This window comes from Copadichromis virginalis, linkage group LG5 (assembly GCF_057382275.1).
Source record: "Copadichromis virginalis isolate Kocher_CV1m ecotype Utaka linkage group LG5, C_Virginalis_male_GT1.1, whole genome shotgun sequence".
Lineage (NCBI taxonomy): Eukaryota > Metazoa > Chordata > Actinopteri > Cichliformes > Cichlidae > Copadichromis > Copadichromis virginalis.
Window position 1 is genome coordinate 9,897,569 of NC_140622.1, and position 19,279 is coordinate 9,916,847.

A 19,279-nucleotide genomic window follows, 5' to 3' on the forward strand; every position below is an offset into this window, starting at 1 on the left:
TTTAGTTGAAGACAAGGTGGCGAGGACCATTTTTAGGTTATCATGCAGTGGTTTTACTGGTCTTTGTGAAGTTTTACTCAACATGTTTTAAGCAATAAATTAAAAAAAAAATGCTGTGGGCTGTCAGTGTCCTTCAAGATATTTGAAAATAAGAATACTTTAAATTCCTCATCAGAAAAGGCTGTGACAAAGATGGCTGAGGTTGTGTTTCTCACATACATCATTAAGTGTTTATGTAAAAAACATAAAAACTGTTTAAAAAAAAAAAAAGATTACTTTGCTGCTGCAGTGTCTAGAAAACACAGCAGGCTTTTGTTTTTGGTCCACTTCACACCCACCACCACACTGCATGCCTGCCCAGTCTGCAGCCATGAAGGAATTACTGCTCTACGTTTTGAATGCGTCCCCCTCCCCACTCATTGGATAACCCAATGATACCTAATTGAAATGCCTCGCTCACTTGTGCTAAACCCTTCACCAACAATCAGTATGTTAAACTCAACCTTTGCTCCAGTTTTCTCCAAACAACTTAGAAAGCTTCTCTCTGGAAAAAAAAAAATCAAATCTTGGAAGCAAGACCTTTTTTTTTTTTTGCTTCACACAATCCAAGCCTTGATTGGAGCAAAGAAAAAAAAAAATTATTTTATGTTTTTTCCTTAGGCCACAGTTCCCTGTATACAATGCCATGCTTTAAATGAGGACCAAATGTTTGTTCAAGGTTTTCCTCGCTGTGAGTACGCTGTTTATTTTGATTGGTCTGGAATGTCTCTGGACAACGCCAACAAGCTCTCTGGAGGTGGAGAGGAGCATTTTCTCTTGCCCTCAGCGGATTGTTGGCCACATCATATGGCTATTTATATGCCTGATTGAAGGATAAGTGCTGCAGCACTAGCTATGTGCTTCAGGAGAAAATTCCTTTCAGAATAACACACGTATTCAGTGTATCGTCTTGATGCATGCTCAATCATGCAGGTAATTAAATCCAAAAATTTGGTTCTGTTCATCTGGACGTTTTCAGTGGGAGAAACATTTCGTCACTCGTCCGTGCAACTTCTTCAGTCTCAGCTGACTGCAGGTTTCCCCAACCTTATAAACAGTATCTTTGCACAATGACTGAAACCAGTCCACTGAATAAACAATGGGCTGTGAGGTCAGGATCCAGGAGAGAAGGACAACTGCTGCCTAAGCGAAAACCCTTAGTGATTCCCTATGTGTCAGGAGTATCGGAACAGTTGAGACGCATTTTCTCCAAAGACTGCGTGGCTTTCAAACGCCAAAACACACTCCGCCAAAAATGGTCCATGCCAATGATCCCTTGACACAAACAGAGCAATGTAGGTACTGTTAAGTGCCAGGAGGATTGCCATGACTTATACATTGGGGAAACCAAACAACGTCTGGACACATCCTGGACAGGGAGGAACGCTGGTTTGAGCGGGGAGTCAAGGAGGCCATTTACGTGAAAAGGGAAAGACCGTCTCTGAATCGAGGAGGGGGCCTAAAGGTACGTCTTTTTCTATCAGCTCACTGTGGATGGTACTCATGGTCTTTGATCAGTGGTTGTTAATCAACGGCCATGGCAATTTGCAAAATAAGGAAGGAATCAAGGAACTGACCTCACATCCCATTGTTCCTTCAGTGGTGCTAGTTTCAGTCATTATGCAATGGACTGTTTGTAAGGTTGGGGAAACCTGCAGTCAGCTGAGACTGAAGAAGTCACTTGTTAGAGTGACGAAACGTTTCTCCCACTGAAAACTCTACGTCCAGATGAACCACTGTGGTTCTGTGTGTGATGCAGTTGGGGTGTTGAAAGAGGAAACGTTTTTTCTAAAACAATTTCAAAACACACTGTCAAAAATGTCAATAAGGACTGAACGTACAGATTCTTTAGTAGATAGTTTGACAGTAGACATTTTCTGTCACCATCTGTATGTTTTATCATTTGCATTAAATAAAGCACATGGTATCCTATTGGCTTAACATTAACAAATGAACACTTAAAAAGTTTATATTAAATTTAAATAACACGTTTAATGTGTTGTGGCAATAGTTATACAGTTAAGTGTATGAAGGCAAATAAAGAGCTATGAGGTGCTGCTATTCTTAGACATCAACTGCATATTGGGACTTTGCAGCTTACACAGCTCTGGTGGCTTCCTGGTGGATATTTCTGGTGGCTGTAAACATACATCTTCTGTGCTCTTGCTTTGATAGATGAGAGCAAACATTTTTCCAAAGCAGCCTCTTGGGATGAACTCTGCAGTCATAATGACACACAGTCCTTCTCTCCAACATTAAATCAATCACTTAAATCTCTCTCCTTGTTGCTGATTGGCTTATTGTTTGTGGGTACCTCAATCCAGTCACCTCCTCTTCTGTCTCCTCCCAAAATAAACCAAGAATATAAAAATCAGTATATTTACGCACAGAGAACAGCCACAATATTAAACTTTTTTACTGTGTGTTGCGGTGTCTGACCACATTAAACCATTAAAAATGCAGAGTTTGTGAAGCCGGCATGTTGCCCTGGATTCATGAACAGTGACCAAGATGGACTTTTATATATGTGGCTAGAGACCGGTCACATCCGTAATACATCAAAGGTGGAAAAGAAGAAAGTTAGGAGCCATTCACATGCTGTGGAGACGTGTTTTAATTTGTCTCTTCACCTTTAGACTGAAAACATGCCTTTTGTTATATCATCTGATTAGGGCTCCCCTTCACAAAGGCAAAAGGGCCAACACGACCGGCATCTGGATAAAACATCATGCTCTTCCTCACATCGAGCTTCATCTCCTAAACTGAAGTCAGAGCTCTAACTGTACAAAAACATACATAAACATTGTTGTTTATTAACAGTATTGTGACAGTTATTGTCAGCAGACTGGACGTGCGACCCTCCATCTCCGGACAGTTGACAGTGGCCAAATAACAATAACAGCTGGTTATAAGCTAACATTATGGCAGCTGATGAGATTTTTTTTTTCCCCCCCTCAAATAACGAGAACATATGAGAGCTTATTAGCACTAAGCATCAGAGTCCAACAATATTAGGTCCACTTTTAAGACAGTTCTGCTTACAGCGGCTAACACGGGCAAAAACAACAGTTCGTTCATTCTCACCAACTCACCTTTCATCAGACAGGAGCGAGCTTCACTGATTTATCGATGCATATTGGACTCCTTTTACAGAGTAAATAGACGTGGACACCAGCTGAGATAAACAGCGCACTGGCAGCCTACACTCATTACAGATGAACGGCGTTTAGAGTTGTTTGTGCAATAACGACCACCATAGCTGGGATTACGGACTTGCATCTGGAATCTACTGGCATCACTGCAACTTTAATGTTGTTGCCGCTCAGTGTTAATGAAAGCACCACAAGTCATTAGTGCAAATAAATTATTTTTGTGCCTAATTTTAAAATCTAATTAAGCATAAGCTTTAGTGTCATATCTGTTTTTCAGTGACATTTCTAAAGTTTTGCAAAGACAGATTTTTATGAAAGAAATTAGGAGAGAAAAATAAGAAACAAACAGGATTAGAAGGAAATGAACGACCACATCTGCTGTGTGCATGAAGAGCTGCATAGACGCGACTCCAGTGTCTCCCCCTGCAACCCCGCCTCCCCCCAGGCCCTCGGGCTTGTTGTAGTTTTCAGTATGAGAAATGTCAGTTTTGGAAGTTATAGCATTTCTAAGGTTAGAAATGTAAATTAAACCAAATGTACTGCCAACTGCCAAAGAAAGACTTTGAGAAAGTGATCCTCCTCCTTTAGGACCAGGCAGGATTTCTTGGAAAGAAATAGTTTTTCGAGCGCTGTGGAGGAAAAAAGGGGGGAAAAATCAACAAGATGCAGATTTCTAAAAAATTCAGCTTTTACATGCTACGTCTAATTAATTGATGTAACATCAAATCAGAAGCAAAATGGATACAGATAAGGATGCAGCGCAGTAGCAGAACAGGCAGGCTTAAGATTTATGTCAAGTGGAAAATCATCAGAAACATTCAGAGCTATTTTTGATAAATCAAGGCAAAGCAGTGTTTGACAGAGTTTGAGCAGAAACACTATTAATTTGACAGACTCCAGAAATAGAGTTGTCATCTTTGTCTCAGATAAACCACTTCTTTTTCCTAAAAAACAAAAAACCCATATGGATGAAATTACTCTGCTGCTCGCTGGGATTTCCCTCTGATCCTGTATCTTGGCTTTTATGTATGGAACAATAACTGCAAGCCTTAAGACACATGCTGCATCTGCCAGCAGCTGGAGTGCATTGTCATCCTTAATAGTGAGCACGAATAACACTGTTTTTCCATTTGCCTACCCCGGCTGTGTTGCCGTGCCCAGGGAAAGCCTGCGTCCTCAAATGCCTGCTGGATATTCACAGAGTCTTCAGAGAGAACGAGCCGGCATACATATTGAACGATCTGTACATCACAGACTACTGCATCTGGATCCAGAGAGTCAAGTAAGTCCACCAGCACACACAAATCCATTCACACACACATGCAGACACCTCAGAGGCCTCAATCTAGATAGAATTGCCTTCAGAGCCATGCACTGTGCCATTCAGACTGCCCCCTCCCGCGATGCTTCAGTGTCATTTTGTCACAGCAGGGCCAATTGCACGACCAAGCCTGCGAAAGATGCAGTTTATGTGGTCAAAGTACCATCAGTGGGTGTTAAAAGAGCCAGCTGCACTCAGCGGATTCACTCTGTACGAAACCTTTAGGAGCTCATGCGCGTCTGCGTGGGCTTCTCCAATCTATGGCGGATGCGACCTTTTCCTAGAACTGCAAGCCCAAAGATGCCAGATCTGCACTTTCTTCCCAAATGCCACAGGTCTGATGGCTCTCTCCTCCTCCTCCCCTCCCCCCGCCTAGTTCATATTTAACAATTAGTCACATTTTAAATGCGAGCCTGCGAGCACATTACAGAGTAATGAGCTCAGTTTTACTCCTGGCCAAGGTTCAGCAAAGTGGTGTGCTCGTCTGGAAAAAGCCCAGTTGAAAAATGCACGCCTGATGTTGTAGGCTCAGTGCCCAGATGCAGACACGATAAAAGGTCTGCAGGGATTTAGCGGTCTCTACCTCCCTTCCTCGCATTCTCATTTCTGCATTTTTCCAGCACAAGTCTTGAATGCTGCTCTTTTAAAGAAATAGAAAATGCAGCGGATGCTGCGTTCGTAAAGGGTGGGAGGAATAAGGAGTCGGGTTCAGGGCTGTTTGAGACACAGAGCAGAGAGAAGACGCGCACTCGATCTTAGTCTGTAAGCGCACGGAGCTTCTGAAGCTCTTGTCAACTCACAGAGAAAGTCGATCAGTCTCTTCCGAGGCACACCGGAGCACTGCTCCTCCTCCCTTCCCTCCCTGCTCTACTTTGGAACTAAATGTCAGCTTGGCCAAACGTGCTGGCTGCCACTGCACCCTTCATCGATCATTAAACGGATTGGCCCCGTGATCTCTTAGCACTGACCTGTGATTGAATCATTACATTTCTCTTGTCTAAATAAAAGTGTACAGTATTTATTTTTTTTGTCATGATGTGAAAAAGACAGTAGAAGCACTTCTATCACCTCCTGCCACTTGAGAGAGCAACCAAGCGTGAACAGATTTTTGTTGTTGTCGTTCTTTATGTATGAGCGCGCTGGCTCACACTCAATAGAAACCTCATACAGTCTTCTCTCGCGGTTTATGAAACTATGTTCCCATGTTTGCAGTGTAATATTAAAAGGAGCCTGCAGTCAGAATGCAAAGCAGCAGCGCAGGAGAGCGAGGCGGCAGCGGTGATTTCCACAGACCAACCTCCTCTATCATACATGCGGTTTGTTGTGGCGGCCCACTTTGTATCATCTGACAGGTTTGATGACAGATCGTGTAGGCATTGTTTTCCCACAGTGCGAGATATTCCCCCGCGCAGGATTTGTCATCCTCCGCTAAGTGAGTCGTCTCTGGGAGCCCAGGCGGTTAGATGAGATGCAATCTATATACCCCCCACCCCCCGGTGCAATCCCCGTATCCTGTCGCTCCCTCTCCGCTGCTGCTGCCGGGGCATATGCGATCAGCTATACGTGATGGACACGGCGATTAATGGATGTTTGCTGGCTGCAGGGGGGGTGGTTGATTTATTTAATCTCCTCACTGTGTCCCACATGCGTTTCTACTCCTAAAGTTCATCTGACTGCTGAGACATCGGTCTCAGATTTACAACCTCGTAAAGACTTCATCATGATTTAAGCCACGGGGCAGGCGCTCTCCTCTACGCTCTCAGACACTCGGAGCAGAACCCCTTTGCGCTGAGATCAAGCGTGCAACCTCAAAGCAAATTGCGCTTCCCGTTGTTTCATTAATGAGGAACTTTTTTTGTTTTGTTTTGGGCTATATTTTTTTTCCCCTCACTGGAGCGGTCACCATTTCACACAAACACACACAAACATCCTTTTGTTGGGTATGGTTTTTAATCCGCCCTCACACATCCGTCCAATCCTAATTATCTCTGAATTGTTAGCAGACAGTATTATTTCAAATGGAGCAGCAGCCTCTCCAGTCCATTAGTTTCACTGTATGCTTTTGAAGGTCTTCAGCTGCCAAAACCCCCGCAGAGTTGCTGGACTGCACAGGAAAAAAAGAGGGGGGAAATAAGCGAGTCGCCTCACTTTCTTTCTCTTTGTTTTGCCTGCCTTTATCAAAAAGCTTGGAGACAGGCCAACACAGATCCACGGCAGCCAGCGCACACGAAGCTTTATAAGCCTGTTGTTGTGTTACAGTACCTCAGAGAATCAGAAGGGCCGCAGCTTCCTTTTACCACACAGGTTTCTCTCGCAGCCACCCACCCACCCTTATTAATTGGGTCAATTATAGTCTATAGCAGGACAAAAAAAAAGAAAAACGCGGAGAATACAGAATACAAGCGCTTCAGGGTTAGTCTGAGGAGAGGATGAAGTGATTAGCAAGAAAATTTAGTCTTTTTCTTTTGTGGAGCAAATGTGTGAATTGCCTCTGAGATGTGTGAAATGGACATTGACACATTGCTGCAAAAACTGGAAAATTGACAAGAAGCGGCTTAAGGATGGGCCGAGCCTCGCACCACAGCAGCTGATTGGACAGACTCAAATAATTGTGAATGGTAGGTGTGAAGTGAGCAGTCCTCAGAGACACAATGGGTGTTGTTTTCAACTGTAGAAAAGAGAGTGCATCACAGAAAAGCATGAAAAGCAACAATGGGCAACTGTCGAAAAATAAAGTTGTAGGCATTCTCTTTCCTCAGACCAGTCTTTTGTTTTTAGACAGCGGAGCAGCCCCTCGCTGGCTCTACGCGCTCGCAATGCCTCCCTCGCCCTGCCTCCCTCACCTTGTTCAACCTCAGCGTTGTGTCCTCGGCGGCGGCCGTCGGGGAGATTTGTCAGCAGCTCTGACAAAAGCTCCCCCGCGGGTGGGGTGGGGGAGTTTCTGGAGCTCTAACAACTGCAAGTGTCTCAGGGCAAGGAGGTCAAGCGTGGGGTCAGTGTGTCAGCTGAGGCGTGTGGGTCAAACACCTTGAAAGTGCCCTTGTGCTCAGTGTCAACACTTTCTCCCCACGCTGCCTAGGACGACTGGTGGTTTTTACCTCAGCGTAACTCTGTGTTATTGTAACACACAAGTCAAATACTACCCAGGTTTCCCCTTCAGCCTTTGGCCCTTACAGATGTTTTTGTTTCACTTGTGCTCAAAGCTTTTCTGTTCACATTAACACAGCTCACGTGTCAATCTCCCAGCTGATCTGACACCCAAATGTTTGTTGGGAAGGGACTTCCAGCAGACAGCACCACACAACTGTCAAACAGCTGTCCTGAAAGCTTTGAAACAGATAATGGAGCTACTCTATCTGCCGTTAGCCGCATCACTGAACGAGATCCTTAGAGGCCCCACCGGGCAGAACAAAGACACCAATGTCTCCCAGCTAACAGGGATAAGTAGTACAGATTTCCTCTCAGCAGGAGTCCACTCCAGATTTTTGTCTTGAACACACAGCTCATCATAAACACAGAGTACTGTGTTTGCATAATTTCCTAAACCCTCGTGTGGAGTGTTCACTCCAGTTAATTCAATTGATTATTGTATTTTTTTTTTTCTACAGGCGTATCAGAAAAGGATGTCTAACACTGAATTGTGTCACATTGTGAGATACTAGAAAGAGATGTTAGCAGTGGGATATGAAGCAGACAGGCTGGAGAAGTAGAGGACTTGAACGTTTTTTGTGATTACACAAGTCAGATGGTAAGTGAGGAGACAGTAAAAGCAGAGAAAAAGTAAAGAGCTGAGCATTTGTAGTAAAGATCCCATAATCCCAAAAGTAGAGAGTAAATCCAACTGGAACATTCTGACAAAAAGTTTCAAAGTCAATCCTGAGGTCTTTAACTTCTTTGAGCTCAGACCAAACTAAAGCCTGCAATACTTGGAGCTTTTTTAAAAAATCCTCCTTTTAAACCTAAGTGATGATGTAGGAATAGAAACTTGTCACTTGAGACGCTTCTTTTTATCTGCCACCAAATCCACAAAGGACTAAGAAAGAGTAAGAGAATGCTTTTTCTAAATCTGCATCTTGTGATAGATTAATTCTTGAGATTTGGGAACATGACAACCCAGTGAGAATCCTTATGGATTCTAACTGGTTCCGCTTTAAGAGTCACCACCATCTCTAAGCAGTAGATCACAGACAAATTAATTACATCCTGTGCAGTCTAATGTTTGTGCATGTTGATGCTATTTAACCTTTTCGTTGTGATCAGTTTTGGTGTCATTACTCAAAAAAAGTAATATTTAACACCATTTAACATGAGGCTACAGTCCGACACACCAACACAAATCCCTACCCAAGTGAGGACACACGATCTTTCCTTTAGTATCCTGGACACAAAGCCAACAGTACAAGCAAAGATGCAAACCAGCACAAAGACTATTTAAAGTGATCGTCAGGGCGATTTCGACTTTAGAAACATGAACAGGCAGAAATGGAGGCTGCAGCCTGACTGTTACTCAGTTTGTTACCTGTTGAAGTTCAGGCTCTGGCTGCTGGATTTGGTCAGCATTCAGTCCACTTTGATGTCACTCTTGGGTCTTGGCTAGCTTAGCGTTAGCACGCTGTCCATCCAGGTGCTTGCAAAGAGCTGAAGTTTCTTTAGTAGTGTATTGTTTCTGCATCCTGTTCCTGGATGCAGTTTCTACTTTACCATTGTGCTGTCATCTTCTTGTGGAATAAAAATAGATGTAATGTCCATATCAGATTAAATCAGCTGATAGTAGTACAAGTGGAGCCAATAAGCTGGATTGATAGGTTAGCAGGCCAACAACTCCAAGGAATTCAACTACTGGGAACTGGTTCTCGATTGCCATCCCTAATGACAACCCCCAAAACCTTCACAAAATAGTTTCATCATTGGCTGATCTCCCTTTCAAGATGGAGTCTTTGTGCAGTACTACACCACTCCCAACGATCCTGCGTTTTTTGTTTTTTTGTTTTTTCGTTTTTTTTTAATCCCTTCCTGTGCTCTTGACCAAGTGGTCAGAACAGGAAATAATTTTCCAGCTGGATTTAGAACAGGATAGAATCTTTCCCACCTATCACGAATGTGTCAAACCAATGATTTTCCAATATGAATTTCAGTTTTGGGAACATGATGTAAATGGATTATTTGCACAGAATCTTCATTGATGTTGGAAAAGAAACTACAAGCATGCTTCTGATCACACTCGTGACCTGAGGGATGTGATGCACCACCTTCGGGCTCGGACGCTGGGGGCTCTCCCACTAATCGACTGATGTTTGGTCTCAGACTGTGACATGGAGACCAACCCTCGCAACCACGGTCGGTTAGAGGAAAAATGCGTATACCCTGACCAGCTGTTGAGTGGTTGCTGACTCACACTTGGTGAAATTGCCTCCTCTGTGACACCAACCATCAATACTTTCACATTCCTGGCAAGCATTCCTATTGTCCTCCTTGTGATTGCTTTAGTTGTTAGCAGATTGCTACAGTTGGCTGTAATTTGCATGGAAGATGCCAGCATGACTCTTGATGAGTAACATCTGAAAGACACAAACCAGAAACGGAGACCGCAAGTCAAAGTTCTGTCTTACCACTGACACCAACATGTTTCAGAAGGTGCAACTTTTACTTTGAAGGCAAACAGTCTCTTTTTCTGGTTTTTGCAGAAACGTTGGTGACTTTCCTACCAACTATGGGCAACTGTGGCAATCACAAAAGGGTTTTCAGGGCAGCAACTTATACCTGTTTGCAAGCAATTTGACATAGCAACCACAAGCAAGCAACCACTCGCCAACCAGCCATGAAATGCAGTGGAATAGTTACCAGGCAGTTGCAACCAGTGTTTAGGGTTGAAATTTTCTGTTCCCAGTTGATACAATTCGGTGGAACCTTTTTATGATGTCAGCATCTGTTGCTCTGCTCTTCTCACATCCTTGCAGTAAATATGTTGTCTTCATAAGCATTTTAAGCCATTATATGACCAAAGAGAAAGAAAAAGGCAAAAATAAAAATTAGAAAAAGTTCCTCCACACCTGTCTCAATTGTGTGAACCATCTACCAGTGTTTCAAGGGTCCTCAGGCAGCTGTAATTGGGGTCTCAAACACTGGTTCCCCGGATAAATACATCTGTGTTTCTCGTTTCTGGAACGGGAGAGGCTACAGCGCCTCGGACCGTTTCAGCATTCAGTCACACTGACGGATCGCGTCTCCCAGCGTCGGCTTTTATCCCCCCCTTCAGCCGGTGAATGATGCGTTTGCGAGTTACTCTGAGGAAATCTGGTGCTTATATTACCGTACACAGATTTCTGCGTCTGAGGACAAGCTTTATCTGAGATGTTTTCAAGAGCACAGACACGCTGAATGAGCTGCTCTTTCACTGAACACAAGCCTGATGAAAGAAATGTCAGATTGTAATTTAGCTCGGCTCTTTCACAGACAACGCACAGACACACACACACACTCTCGCTCCCTTCACGTTCTCATCTAAAGACTTTGGCAGATGGAGGCGTCTTTGTCTCGCCAGAAGTTTTCCAACCTTGAAAAAAGGCGCCCCTCCTCAGTTTAATGAAGGCAAGCCACAACAGCAGTATAGTAATGACTGGATTGTGTACAACATTATCCCTCCCCCCTCCTGGCCAGGGCCTTTGTGTTCACTGCAGGCCGAGCTTCTCCCACCACAGAGCAAGGGAGGGGAGAGAAAACAAGCGCGCCTCTCCAACGCTAACGCAATAATGACTTCCCACGGGGGAAAGAGAATACAGGGCAGTCTTTGAAGTGGCTGTGCTGCAGGAGGCTTCTCTGCCACAGTCTCACTACAGGAAGCGCTCACGTGGGTTTTGCAGAACCTGGGACCCTGAACAGGCTCCATCATCATCATCATCATCATCATAATTATATGAGGTTACATTAAGTTATTTGTGATTGTTTAAAACAAAAACAGTGACTTTTAAACTCGGCTTTCCAAAGAATGCAGTGGTTGTCTGTGTTCACACATAAGTGACAGCTTCAGACAGCGTATACTTAGAGTGAGCAGTGCCCACAACAAACAGTTTCTGGTGCTCGTCTTGATTTTTTTTTCAATTTTCTAAACGCTTGCATGTATTTAGAAGCTCTTCTCGTGTGGTGCGTTTATGTGCTACTGCCCAAACTGGAAAATCATCTTCAATTGCATTAACCAGACTTCAGTCAGACGCTTCACATTTGAAGTAATTTATTAGTTACAGCAGAAGAATACAGTTAAAGTTTGGCATGTTGGCTCCTAGCTCGTCACTTTTCTACGTGTCTGTGTCTGTAGATGGCAGCTTTAGTGAGTTAGACCCAATCAGCCTTGAAAGTTTGTTAAAATGGGTACTGAAGCATTTAATATGTTACAGGTGACATTTGTTTAGTAGGATCACTTCCTAGCTGGGGTTTTCTTTTCATGCAGCTTTCTTGACAGTGAAGATCATCACGCAGCTGTCTTGCGCTCGAGTTGCAATATCCGCATCCACAAGTGTTTTAGGTCTGAGTGACGGATTTCATCATCATCGGAGGGTGAACGCGAGGCTGTGTGTGGATGTCTGTAAACTCCAACTACACATGCTAACTCCAAGACGACAGGTGGTCATCCATGGTTTCCTTAAGCGATTTTTTTTTTTAATTGCACCTGGATCTTGAAATTCCGGGGACTTTTATTAATGAACTAAAAAGACCCTTCTGATAGTTTGCCTGCGGCTCCTCGGTGCTGTGAAGATGAGGCGAGTTGAGACTACACAAAAACAAAACGATGGCATTACATCTGCCGTCTTGTCTCTCTGCTCTCTGTGGCAGAGCTGTGGGTCCGTGTGTCTGTCTGGTGGGTGGAGCTGAGACACATCTGGCAATGTGGTGCCTTCTCACAGAGATGTGGGGTGGTGTGGCTGTGTTTATTTGTGATTTGTGGATCTGAAATGACACTTATTGCCAACACCACTTCTATTCTTAAGCAGCCAAGTTCTGTTTATGAGAAGAGTCTCTCAGCATACGTTGGCAAACTGATTTTTGCGAGGTATTGCAGAGATGACCGTGAGACGAGCTGAAATGTTCAACCAGACTGTCACCTGGCGAAAGCCCCACTCGAATGTTCCTGAACTTTGACATTTGCCAACATGCTGGCACCAGCTGGGCATAATTGCTGGGCTCAAAGTTGGAGCCACTGACATTAATGACTCTGGGATGGGCTTCTGCAAGAAATCCACCAATGATCACAGCCCTCAGAGTCTGTCCACCATGATTTTCACTCCATTGAAATTAGAACAACTTCTGTTTTTAAACAATCAGTTTAAACGTTACCTAAGTGTGGACTGGGAAGGTGCAGCTGAGAACAAGTGGATCACTTATCCCACCAATCTGCAGTTGATTCTCTTCTGGCTGTCGTGGTGCCGAGAACGGGTGTCCTCATGCTACAGCACAACTATGAGATCTGTTAACATAGTTCCACCTGAGGTCCTAAATGAATGCAAAGCCCCTACATGCTTCCATAAACACTTTACTCACCAGAATGGGGAGCTCATTAGGAGTGCACGGTAATGAGGAGCCATCCTGGTGCTCAGCAGTGGGTTAATTGGGCCAGAGAGAGCAACAGCAGCCGTGTGTGAGAAAAAGAGTAGCCCCTCTAAACATACACACACATGGTTTCTCCCACCCTGAATGGACATAGTCTGAATCGCAGTAACCCGCAGAGGTCAGCTCGTAATCACCATGGCAATGAGAGGAGGGACAGGGGATGGGGGCACACACGCCCTAACTGCACCGGGGAGCCCAATGGCAACCACTTAAGTTTTTGGCAGCATGGCATGCTTTCCCAGCGTGAATAATGTGCAGGCTGGGGCCTCCACACAATCGTATGCCTTTACACAAACGGGGCCTTGTAGGAGGACATTCATCAGCAATAAAAACGCGTCTTTCTTCAAGCAGTCGCAACTATAAAACTAAAGTGGCGGGATGGGAACTCTGTTAAATGTACTGCTTTATGAGGGCATTCTCTTCATCTTAATCTTTGGCGACATTTAGCTGTTTGGGCCTCAGCCTGCGCGCTCTCTCTATCCACGCTTTTATTGACTGTATTGCAGTGTGACTGGGAGCACAACTCCACCGTCTTTAGCCTCTTAGGGCTGATTTGCTTCCGCACAATGCACAAAGCGCTCGTGTTTATTCTGGTTTGTTCCAGCTGCAGCATTATTATTGGATGTTTCGGGGGGTTTTTTGTTGTTGTTTTTTCCTTTTCCTCTCCAGCATCGAAACACTCAGGATATATTGACCTCATCTCGACTAATCGTGCCATACGCAGCGGTTGACTTAGCCATTTCATATTTATAGGTGGAAGTGTGCATGTGATTTTTTGCATGCACGGACTGAGGTAGAGAAGGAGGAATAGGAGGGGTCTGCCTCCCTCTGTAATCCCTCTCGGTCTCTTATCACCTCTTGCAGAGAGCGCAGCAGTTGGGGGAGGGAGGAGAAGATCCCAAGGCTCGTGTATCAGCAGCGCTCATCTTCCTACATTATTAAACATCCATATTTCCATATTTCATTGAGCCCCCGTCGCCTCTGCAAATCGCGGTCTACTTAGCATTCATATGAGAATGGGCTTTGGTTAATGGGTATTAGATTTGTAGATGGTTATCCTGTGGCTATGTCTTTAGTACGCAGAGCCAGTCGATCAGTCAGTTGTCATGCCGCTCTCTCTCCCAGGTACCACTGATGAAGTGGTAGTTGGATCTCTCTCTTTTTTCCGTTCCCTTCCCTGTGTGTAAGTGTCGTATTGAGTTGAAACTTTCTGCCTTCCTAATTACTTTTTTTCCTCATCTTCACAGGTCCAAGAAGGTGGCAGACTTGGCAGCAACGTTGGAAAAAGCAACCCTGCAAAAAACCGACTTGGAGCTGGAAATCGACGAGTTAGAGGACGCTGCGAGGATCGTGGCGGTCGAAGAGGAGCAGCAAGCTTCCAAGAGGGCTCCCGTATCCAGCGACGACAGCAGCAGCTCTTCTGACAGCAGCAGCACTTCCAGTGACAGCAGCAGCGAGTCGTCTAGTGAGAGCGAGGAATCTGAGGCTGAAGAAGACTGCACCGAATCCAAGGAGGGAGGAGGAGGAGAGATGTTCAAGGACAACCCTCCAGAACCCCAACCCTCCGCCTCCGTCTCTCCCACCCCCCAGGCACCCACGAGCTTTTCAGCAGAAAAAAGGAGAGAGGATGCCCTTCCCTCAGCCTCAGAAGGCTTCAGACAGCTGATTCAGGTGCTGGGAGAACGGGTGGCGGAGGAGCTGAGAATCTCTCCAGACTCCAGCCACAAAGGAGCGAGACAGCCGAGCAGCGCTGCGACAGAGACTGAAGGCACGTCTGGGAGGAGCAGCGGCGGGACTTTGTTAGAGCCGAGTCCTTGTAGAAACCCTCTGCTCATTGTCCAAACACAGCAAGATCCCGATGATCTTGAAGGGGACTCTATCAGCTGATGGAAAGGAATTTGAAAGTTCCAGGATTTCATTTTAAACTCCTTGTCAGATGATTTCAGGAAGTGTTTTTGCTTTTAAGGATTTCTTTTCTGTTTTTGAAATTACTGCGTGTTGTTTTTGTCGTGTAATTTTAGGGTCTTAACCCTCTTAAAGGAATATTTTTGTACAGTGTTTGTTTTTTGTTAATGATAAAACTGCAAAGTCTCAATTCTTCTTTAACGCTGCAAACGTGCAAAATAATCTTGTTTTATTAGGATAGTTGCAGGCAGCCGAACCTACTTTTTATTTTGTTTGTTTTTTTGTTTTTGGCCTGTTATCTGTCTACTATCCAAGCGGCACACTTGCTATACAAATACATTCGTGCTCTCTGAACATAGTGTGTGATTTTATATGAATAATTTCTGCTTCTTTTTAATTATTCATGGAATTTAACAGCGTCTGCGAGCTCAATTCAGTGCGCTGACATCTGCTAACAGTGGTCTCTATTAACCATGTATATTTACATATTTACACAGTCAATCTGCATATTCCTGTCGGGCTTGAATAAACAAAACACTGCAGGAAACTGACAAACTTTGTGTGTGTGTGTGTGTCAGTCAGCCAGAGCTGCTTTTTGAGATCTTTTCTTTTCCTAACAAATAGCAGGAAAAGCGCTAACCTCTTCCTAAACCCTCGGCATTGATTGAAGTGGAAAAGACTCTGCCTGCACTAAACAGGGCAGCGGAGCACGCCGGAGTGATTGATTCATCTGGTGTGAACGGAAGAGTGCCGTCGACACAGCTCAATATCATCGGCCGCGTCTAACAGGCGAGACAAAACAAACAGGGAAGCACATGTCATGCAGATAGATGAGGTCTGCGAGCGGGGCTGCGGCACAGGAGCTGTTTGTTTGAGAGATAACAGCACCCTGGGGCCAGAGGGAGCTGCAAGATAGAGGGGCAGAGGGCCAGCGGAGACTAACTGACGCTCCGGACTCTTAGCCCTGAAGATGTCCGCATGCGGTGTCCTCTCTGCTTTAGCGCTCTTTGTGTGGAAATAAATTTCCCTCGAGTGGGACTTGATTAGTTTAATTGCGGAAGAAAAAATGCAGGAATGACCCACGTTAGCAGAATTCATCAGGCTTTGTGATCCTTTCGGATTATAACTGAGCAGAGTGACTGATGTGGCACAGCTGCAGCGTTGCCCGAGGCGATTTCATGAGGAATCTCATCCAGTGTGATTGGAGGCAACTCTAGAGCCACCGGTGCTGGTGGCTCCTTTGGTTGGAGCTGTCTGTAGTATTATGTTACAGAGATGGATGCTGTTGTTAAGCACCTCCCAAGACGGCATCGCCTCCCTCGCAACCACCCCCTTGGGGACGAGCGCCATCATCACTGCGACTGAGATGAGTTACGGTGTGAAATTGGGCCCATTTTAAACACCCCATATCATTCTGGGGACATGAGACCTGGGACCGCGTGGCCCCTGCAGGCGGTGGTTTCCTTCTCCCCACTGGCTTTTTCATATTGATTAAGTGACACGGGGCTCTGTTGCCATTTTTCATCTTAAAGTGGCCTCCGTATTCCTCCATTAGTGCCGCCGTTCTGGAGCCTGACTGAGAGACCTGCGGCTGAGCTCGCAACTTCAGTTGGTTCTTTTTGCAATTAATACTCTCGGCCGACAGACATTTTTCAAGAGGCTAGGCCGCGGTTAAGTGAACGGATCTGATTAATTAAACAAGGCAATAATTAATGTGACACGTGTGCTTTATTTTGACTTGAATTTGATGAATCAGCCACTTACCAGTGTAGTAAGTGTGGCCCTTTGACTTGCAGGGCTCTAAAAAAACCTGCAAGACTAATTAGGATGGTCTGTGTAGAGCCAATTAGTAACATCCGATGACTAATAGTGAAGGTAACTCTATTAAAGCTAGTAGTATAAGTTTAAGTAAGAGGATCTTGCACAAGCACCATTTCTCATGCCCTTATCACTCGACTTATCTTTTTAAGTAAAAAAAAAAATCATCTGTTCACAGTCCAGACCTGCTAGGCTTTAAATTATTATCCCAACATGAACATGAGCAGTAAATGGGAGTGGGAGCTGATTCTAACGCACAGATGTAGTCTTGAAGGAAGAGGTTGCTATTTCTGTTTATTCACTCTGTTTCTGAGCTTTAGAGGGTCACACTGACCTGTCCAGTGCTTCCCATCCAGTGATTGCGTTCATTGAGCCATCAATGAAAAGATTGAATGTCTTACTCGAGTACACCCTTCCTGTGCAATCATTGGGAATGACTCGTCCTTCACGTAGTCTAAGACGGATGGCAGATAACATCACGTTCCAGATACCTCAGGTGTTGGAACTTGGGAATAACAACACTCTGGTGTTAAATCCATCATCTTCTGGAGCCGGCTGCCTGGATTCACTTAGCTGGAGGTGTCAGGGGTGAGGCCTAGACTAGGAAGTATTTTCTGATTGCAAAACTCATGTAGCAGGGGCAAATATCAGTGTCTTCTTGCTGCAGCCTTCAGCAGGGGCAGGTACAGATGGAGCTTCCCAAAACCTCCATCTGATCTCCTGTTCCCAAGCTCATGGACTTTCTTCCCAGTAATCAAGTGCCTGTCTTAACTTTAACTTAAAAACATGCCTGCCTTTTTGACACACTCATCAGCTTAGTAGTTGTTCTCCCTGCTTCTAGTCTTTATGCTTAACCATCTCCTGGCGTTATATTTGGGGTAGCGTTATATTTAGTGGGCAGATATGATGTTGGACTGATCTTTCCAAGAGCAAGAAAGGAAATTGAAAGTTCTTCTCCAGAATACCCCTTAAGGATGAAGTCGCAAAGGTAGGTTTGGAGCTTAACTCCGATATATGTGGAACTTAAATGCACCATCGTGTACCTTAGTTCCTGCTCACATTGACATCATGCCTTGACATTTCATGAAAAGTGACGCAAAGGCTAACAGTAAGTGTGAGAACCCTAGGTGCCCTCTGTAGAAGACTAGAGCTAACACGTGAATTAATTTGCAGTTTAATCTGTGAAGATTAAACTAACCATGTGGCATTTTATATAAAGAAGCTCTAGAGCAGCTGGTCGTCAGTGACCCTGCTTGGCCTTACTGTGAATACAGATATAAAAATAATCTCACTAATGTGGTAGGGATTCCTTCCCTGCTTTTTGTTTTATGTGGGAAAGGCAGCGCCAAGGACAGTGTTGTCACTGGCCCCCCTCTCCCCGTGACACACTGCCTCTGGTTGATTGTAATAGAAAACTCAATCTCCACTCCTGCTCCTGAGAGGCAAAGCGATTCTGGTGCTTGAAAAGATTAATAGCCCTCTAGAAGAAATGAATCAGGTGCTCCTCAGGGTATGACTCCTCCAGTGGGCGTGCAAATAGAAACCCCTTTTGTGTACCGTCTCCTTTCTGTCTCGCCCGGCCCACCGCAGCTCTCCCGTTTGTGGCCTTCCATACTGACTGGTGTCGCTCCGAGGCTTGGCAGGCGACGAGAACGGGAACGGCGGTCGGACACTACCGCAAGAGAAGCATTTCCCTTCGGCTGAGTCTTCCGGCTTTGTGCTCGGTCCTCTTAAAATGACTGGCGTATGGTAATGAGGGAATGAGTGCATGGGATGTGTCTCTCAGGCTGACAGTGCTGACAGGGAGGGATTATCTAAATGGGCTATTTTCATGCTCTTAATCACAAAAGAAACATTGAAACACCCCCCTTTCCGCAGTGTGTGGGAGCGTACGTGTGTGTGTGGCTGTGTGTTGACAGCGCCGGCATCCACTTGTCGTCAGTAGCGTTGCCTGGCTGATTCACTCTAATTGGTGTGAGCAATGTCCGTTAAATCACTCCCTAACTCTCAGTGGACATGTGCTATCAGGCAGCTTAATGCTGCAAATTGCCTCTACCACGCCAGAGCCGTGTTTGTGTATGTGTGTGTGTGAGAGAGAGCGAGAAAGCCTCTCATCGTTGTACCACCTTGTTAAGTGCGTTGGGGTTGCAGGGATGTTGTTAAGGTGTTAAGGTAGAGGAGCGTTATCTGGAAGAGTAGCCAGGCACGAGGCTCGACTCCGACCCGCTGATACGCGAACATAAACGCTCGACTCCTCCGCTTATTGCATTACAATGCTCCCCCCAAGGACATGACAGCTGAGAGACAGTACAGCTTGTCATAATTTCACACTTGTAAACAACAGCACATTCCTAATGAGGCTGCTTCCACATTGTGCTGTCTCGAGCCTGCTCCTTCTTTTGTCCACAACAGTTGTTCCTTATCTGAGCCAGTCCACGCTCGT

At 45.1% G+C, this 19,279-nt stretch overlaps 1 protein-coding gene across 5 annotated transcripts in view; it reads left to right on the forward strand.

Annotated features, from left to right (window-relative positions):
- The window catches only part of shq1 (SHQ1, H/ACA ribonucleoprotein assembly factor), a 43,399-nt gene extending 28,027 nt beyond the window's left edge, over positions 1-15,372 (forward strand). For all 5 annotated transcript variants that reach the window (XM_085455784.1, XM_085455780.1, XM_085455782.1 and 2 more), the window contains 2 exons: positions 4,353-4,473; positions 14,361-15,372. In XM_085455784.1, the coding sequence (XP_085311910.1) occupies positions 4,353-4,473; positions 14,361-15,000 (761 nt within the window). In that variant the 3' untranslated portion in view covers positions 15,001-15,372. The remainder of the gene's footprint in view (positions 1-4,352; positions 4,474-14,360) is intronic.
- The last annotated feature ends 3,907 nt before the right edge of the window (positions 15,373-19,279 follow it).